Source organism: Pholcus phalangioides, unplaced genomic scaffold, assembly GCF_987345545.1.
Source record: "Pholcus phalangioides strain wild (caught in Gottingen) unplaced genomic scaffold, Ppha-v1.0 ptg000003l_1, whole genome shotgun sequence".
NCBI lineage: Eukaryota > Metazoa > Arthropoda > Arachnida > Araneae > Pholcidae > Pholcus > Pholcus phalangioides.
In genome coordinates, this window is record NW_028301596.1 from 26,880,987 (window position 1) to 26,886,926 (window position 5,940).

Genomic DNA, 5,940 nt, shown 5'->3' on the forward strand with positions numbered 1-5,940 from the left:
GTAAGGGGCCGTTAAAGTATTAAAAAAAAATATCCCATATTTTTGTTTTGCGCTAAATGATTGATTCTGTACTCATTTATTTGGGTAAGGGGCCGTTAAAGTATTACGTCAGCAAAACTGAGATAACATTCCCCCCCCCCCCGAAGATAAATAAATTTTACGGTGGAAAAACATTTCATTATTTAATTTAATTATTTCATTACTGTTTCATTATTTAATTTCATCATTTAATTAATTCATTATTATTTTATTATTTAATTTCATGATTTAATTAATTCATTACTAGTTTTAACTATTAAAACATTCAATTATTTCTCCCTGAAATGTTCAAAACCTGTTAACGAAATATCCTCTAAAAATGAGAATCATAATATTACAGAAAGAACAAACACACAGATGATTGAACCAGTATATCTTTGATTAAACGAAACTTTATTTTTAAAGTAAAACCATAGCAAGTGTATAATATACAACAATCAGGAGATACAGCGGTTGTTTAATTGAATTGTTATAACTCGATTATAATAATTAATATTTAATTTATGACAACATCCAGTTTTCTGTATGTCTTGTAATATTTAATTACTATACATAATTGATTTTGTTAATATTAATATGTTGTAATCGCTCTCTGCGGAGAGACTTTTTCAAATGAAAGACCAGCTCGCATTCGCGTCTTGAAGCTGGGAAACCGCAGAAAACCAACTTCAGCTGGCTTTTAATTCTGTAGGTTTTTGACAGCACTATCACAAAAGTCTCTATTGAACTTACACCAAGTTTCAAATGAAGATCATCCTGAAAAAAAAAATCGTGAACATTAATTAGCACATTCATGAAACCTAGTGAGATATATATAATTCTGTTGGGCAAAACATGATATGTCCAAAAAATTTCTAAACAACATGCTGACGAATGATATTATCATTTGCACTTGTGTGTGCATTCATTCCTGACTTTTAAATGACAATGAAAATGCTTATATCTCAAAAATGTAATTTTGGAGTTATGTTCTGACCGAACACCACAAACTTGCAAGTGGGTTAAAAATATGATTTGTGATAGACATTATGCCTCCCGAAGCAAATGTATGTTTGTTACTGTCTGTGCGTACCTGATTAAGAATTCACATTTCTCTTTCAAGCCTTTTCAAATCTTCGAAATAAACTGCAAATAAATTTAAAGTGGGAGTTATCCGATTGTGGAATAGTATCTTAAGGTTATAATGTTAAGGCTTCTACATTCTTCGTAACCAAACTTCTAAAACCTCTTACCATGACCAACACAGATTATTCTGAGAATATTCCCAAACTGAAAGTTGGTTGAAAGTTATCATTATGAGGTGATAACGCCAAAAAATATTTGGTTTTACATGTCCCAGTGAATGAACACTTTTATATTTCTTAAAAAGAAAAGAATTAGTATATAAAAAAATCTGGAGGGAAAAAAAATACACATATCTGTAATTGTGAATGTGAGTGTGCCTGTGAATGGTAATAACAAAACCTTTGCAACATGTCCAGTGTATCGACTCTCTTCGACAATGCACACGGCACATAACAAAGTTTTTGCAAAGGGTAATGCTTTTCCGAGACCACTTGAAAAAGCGACGTGCAAAATGTGTGAATTACAATGCCCAATGCCAGGGTTGTCTGGTTTAAACCTTGGTTTTAACCAAGTGGTTTTTTTCCAAAAATGAAATAAAAGTGGCCTAAATATAATATTTTTCTTGAGAAATATCATATTGGTTCATTATTAGCGAAAATTTTTCATTTTTACCACATTTTATATTCTTTGGGAACATTTCGATGGTATATCTTTAAATGGCATAAGATGGTATAAGTGGTTTTTTTCAAAAAGTCTCATAACAGTGGCCAGAATATATATAGATATATTTTTTTTTCCCCATTAAGTATCTGAGTTATTTAAAGTTATACAGAAGCCGAAATTTCTCATTCTTACCACATTTAACACATTAACCTTTGTCTAAATTCTGATGCTCGATCTTTACCGAATTCATTAATAAGGATTGTATCATACATCTGTTACATTACCTCACAGATATTTGAATTTTCTTTCTCATATGAAGTAGCACATCTCATACTGTATATCACCCATGCTTACTGTTCAACATTTTTTTTTATACTTTCATGGTTAAGCCCAGTTAATCAAGGTTCTACTCTATACTAGTAACAAATTTATGAAAAATAATCAGCTATATATAGGGTGATTACAATTAAGAAGTTTCGATTCCAAAACTATGCAATAAGTACTGGTCAGAATGGCTTGCAAATTTGCATGGATACTCCTGAAGCAATGGAAATTTCTATCGTTAAAGAAAAAAAGTGGAAAATGTGCAAGTACATGATATACTTGGCCAACAGTATAATCTATTTTGTGCAATCACATCATGGTTCCAACCCCCCACATCATTTCAGCATTTCCACAGCATCAGTGTGTGGATAGAAGAACTTCTATCAAGATGCATATTGCAATACCAGCAAAGCAGCTGCTGAAGACCCATTTCGACAATAACAGGATGGCCGTCAGTTCACTTGACCTTAATCCCCTCAGCCAGAAGTTGCAAGGGTTGCAACTTCTGGCTGTGGGAGGGTTCCTCAAAATGTTATGAACAGTGGTCGGATTGTAAACTTTGGTGAATTGAAAGCTTCATCCCCCTATATGTTAGAAGTTCCTCAGGAATATTTACGTTGGGGCGCACTTGGTTTAATAAAGGTGAATTGCTAGCACATCCACAGCATGACCAAGGCATACTCTGATCTGTTGTTGAACAAGAATTTTTGTGCTTTCACCTCATAGCCAAACCATGGTGAACAACATATTTAACATTTCTTGAGTAAGATATACTTATTTGCTTGATTACTTCACTTTTTTGTGATGTTTCTGCGAATTATGTAATCACGTAACGTTAAGTTATTATTTTGCCATGACTGCCTACTGTTTCCATTCTGGTAGCAAGTTTTCCATGTGTAGGATGTCATTAATTTAACATTTTATTGTACTTTTCCCCCTACACTTAATAAAATTCCATTTCTTCAGGAATATTCATGTCAATTTTCAAGTCATTCTGACAATCGTTCTTTTCTTACAGTGTTTTGAAATCAGAACCTTAATTATAATCACTCTGTATATCGTAAGTCATCGCTAATTTATCTGCATTATTTATGCTTCATTAAATACATTATATTACCTAATTTTTATTATAGTTTTTGCGAAATAGCTTCCTAATAGGGCATACTGAAAGTAACTGGAGGAAAACATGTGTATATATATATGATTAATAATAACATTAAAAGAATTTTTTCAAGCATAAAGTAATCCATTGAGAGTTAAGCAAAAAAATAATTAAATTGCAAAAGTTGGTTTTTGTGAAAATGTAAGAAATGGTTAGAAATATTAATTGATTAATTAATATGGAAACATAATTCTCATTAATGTAATTAACACTATGTACTAAAACATTTCATTTTAATTGATTGTTAGAAGGGTTAGAAGTTCGAATGATTTTTCAGAAGTTTCATTGTTTTAAACATTCATACAATTTAAACAAAAAAAATGGTTTAAACCAAAAAAACCTGGATTTTTGGTTTTTTTTTCAATACAGGCGGTTTTACAACATTATTGCATCATTTTTTTAAAAGGATTTTGGGATTTGCTTACACATTTCACTATGCCCAATTGTGTTGTCGTTTTTGATAAATGAAGCACTTCCATTTCTAGTTCTCGGAGCATTGTGAATATTGTTGTAAAAACAGTTGCATACTGCAGCATTTGTAATATTTGGCAATATATCGAGGACTTGCTGCTCAATTAAAACCTATTATGGGAATTTTATAGGTTGGATTTGGTGAAAAATTAGGGGCTGAAGACAAATTTGTTGTCTGGTTAGAGATATCTGTCAAAGCCCAGCATATAAGTTGATTAGTGAAGTGTATAGGAAATTGTAAATGCCTTGCCTGTGCATCAAAAACTAGTTTCCTCATTTAGGCCTGTTGCTGTCTGTGGATAGACGGCTGGACTGTGTAGCAGGAACATCAGCTTCCATTCAAGCACCTCAAAGTTGACAACAGCAGAAAGCTAACTTAAGCCAGCTTCTAATCCCTGGTTTCTTTGAGGCACTATCACAGTAGTCTCGGTTTTTCAACAAGTTTCGAATGAAGATCTTTCTGAAAGAAATAAGAAGTCAAGAATGTAATCACATTCATACACCCACAATCATGAGTATCAAACATTCATAAACAGAGGGGTTATCTGAATGGACCCACATTTTCTGAATTGGGAAACAGAAAATGGGTTAACATTATGGTTGGCGGTTACTCTACCTCCAGAGGCGGAGCAGTTTTTGATATCCTGAGCACTGGTGTACGCAGGAAGGAGTGGGGGGGGGAACTTCTGTGAAGCCAAGAGTATAGTGTCGTTGTGGTTGAAGAAATTTAAACCCCCCTCCCACTTGAGGGGGAATACAATTGTAACCCCCCCCCCTACTTCAGGAAATTCTGCATACACGTATGGTTGTGAACCCCCACCTGTTGTGAAAGCATCACAAGACTCCATAGGGCAGAGCAATGCTCCGCAGACCCCCCTTCTATAGCCGTGCATGGCAGATTCTCTAGTCCCCTTCCACAATATCGGCAATGTCGTCCGTTGAAATGAATGTGCACGTCATGGGAATGGAATAATTGACATGGAAATAAATGAAAGGATAAGCACTATGAAGGTTTGACATTCACATGGGAAAGAGAGAGGAAGGAAGAAATAGCTTATCAGGAAATTAAAGAAACCAAATTTCACTCATCTTTTTCTGAATTGCTGCAGCTCCTCTTCGTTCTTTGGACTAAGACAGGCTGTCTTCTTGGGTCTTGGAGAGGCTGTCTTCTTGGGTCTTGGAGAGGCTGTGGGTCTTGGAGAGGCTGTCTTCTTGGGTCTTGGAGAGGCTGTGGGTCTTGGAGAGGCTGTCTTCTTGGGTCTTGGAGAGGCTGTCTTCTTGGGTCTTGGAGAGGCTGTCTTCTTGGGTCTTGGAGAGGCTGTGGGTCTTGGAGAGGCTGTGGGTCTTGGAGAGGCTGTGGGTCTTGGAGAGGCTGTCTTCTTGGGTCTTGGAGAGGCTGTGGGTCTTGGAGAGGCTGTCTTCTTGGGTCTTGGAGAGGCTGTGGGTCTGCCAAATTGGGTTAATGCATATGCACATATGCATTTGCATATAATCCGGGCTCTACTCATGACCTTCCTTTGTTTTCTTCACAATCAGATAACTTTTAAGCACAATCCGAAAGTTAAATGAAAATTATTTTCTGAGTTTGGGAGAAGTTACGGCTAAATAAGAACGGTTAAAGCAGTGGTTCTCAACCTTTTTTTGTCCATGGCCCCGTTTCACCCATTTTTCATTCCTGTGGCCCCCCTTGCGAACATGAATAATTTTCTACTCCCCCTTCCTTTCTCCCCCCCCCCCCCGTTTTCCCATTAGAAGATAGTTATTCAAAAATTGTCTGAAGTATAAATATTTTTGAATTTAATTTATGAAAATAACGAAAAAGCAAAATAAACATAATAGAATACAGTAAAAATAGAATAAATCCCAAAGGGTCTGTATCATCGTAATGTTACTTTTTGTGAAGTTTATTGTTTTGTGTTTTTCTCAGTTTGATTTGTATGTTTTATGTGTTGTGTCAGTCCAATTTTAATCAATGTAAACTCTGCGCTTGAAGACGGCACAATGTCATCAAGTTACTGTACTGGATGAAATTTTTATTATTTCCAAATTAGTTTTTTATGACATATGGCATTTTACTGGCGAACCATTGGTCCTAGAGGCATACTTCCAGTTGGAAAAAGTACCCGAATAATGTGTAGTACTCAAATTTTTCACTGAGGTATTCCAAGAAAGTTGGAAAAAAACAGCATTAAATGAGGGGGAAACCATTTTACCCT

The 5,940-nt window shown here is 35.2% G+C and overlaps 1 protein-coding gene across 2 annotated transcripts; it reads right to left on the reverse strand.

Annotated features, from left to right (window-relative positions):
- Positions 1-413: 413 nt before the first annotated feature.
- LOC149088345 (uncharacterized) lies at positions 414-5,426 on the reverse strand. Of its 2 annotated transcripts, XM_089247288.1 has the most exons (3): positions 3,975-5,426; positions 1,112-1,164; positions 414-795 (listed from the first exon to the last, which is right to left on the reverse strand). In XM_089247288.1, exon 1 carries the CDS (start codon positions 5,230-5,232, stop codon positions 4,810-4,812), a length of 423 nt encoding a protein of 140 aa, XP_089103414.1. In that variant the 5' UTR covers positions 5,233-5,426; the 3' UTR covers positions 414-795; positions 1,112-1,164; positions 3,975-4,809. The 2 variants fall into 2 exon arrangements, with proteins under 2 accessions (XP_089103414.1, XP_089103419.1); XM_089247293.1 differs by lacking the exon at positions 1,112-1,164.
- Positions 5,427-5,940: the final 514 nt, after the last annotated feature.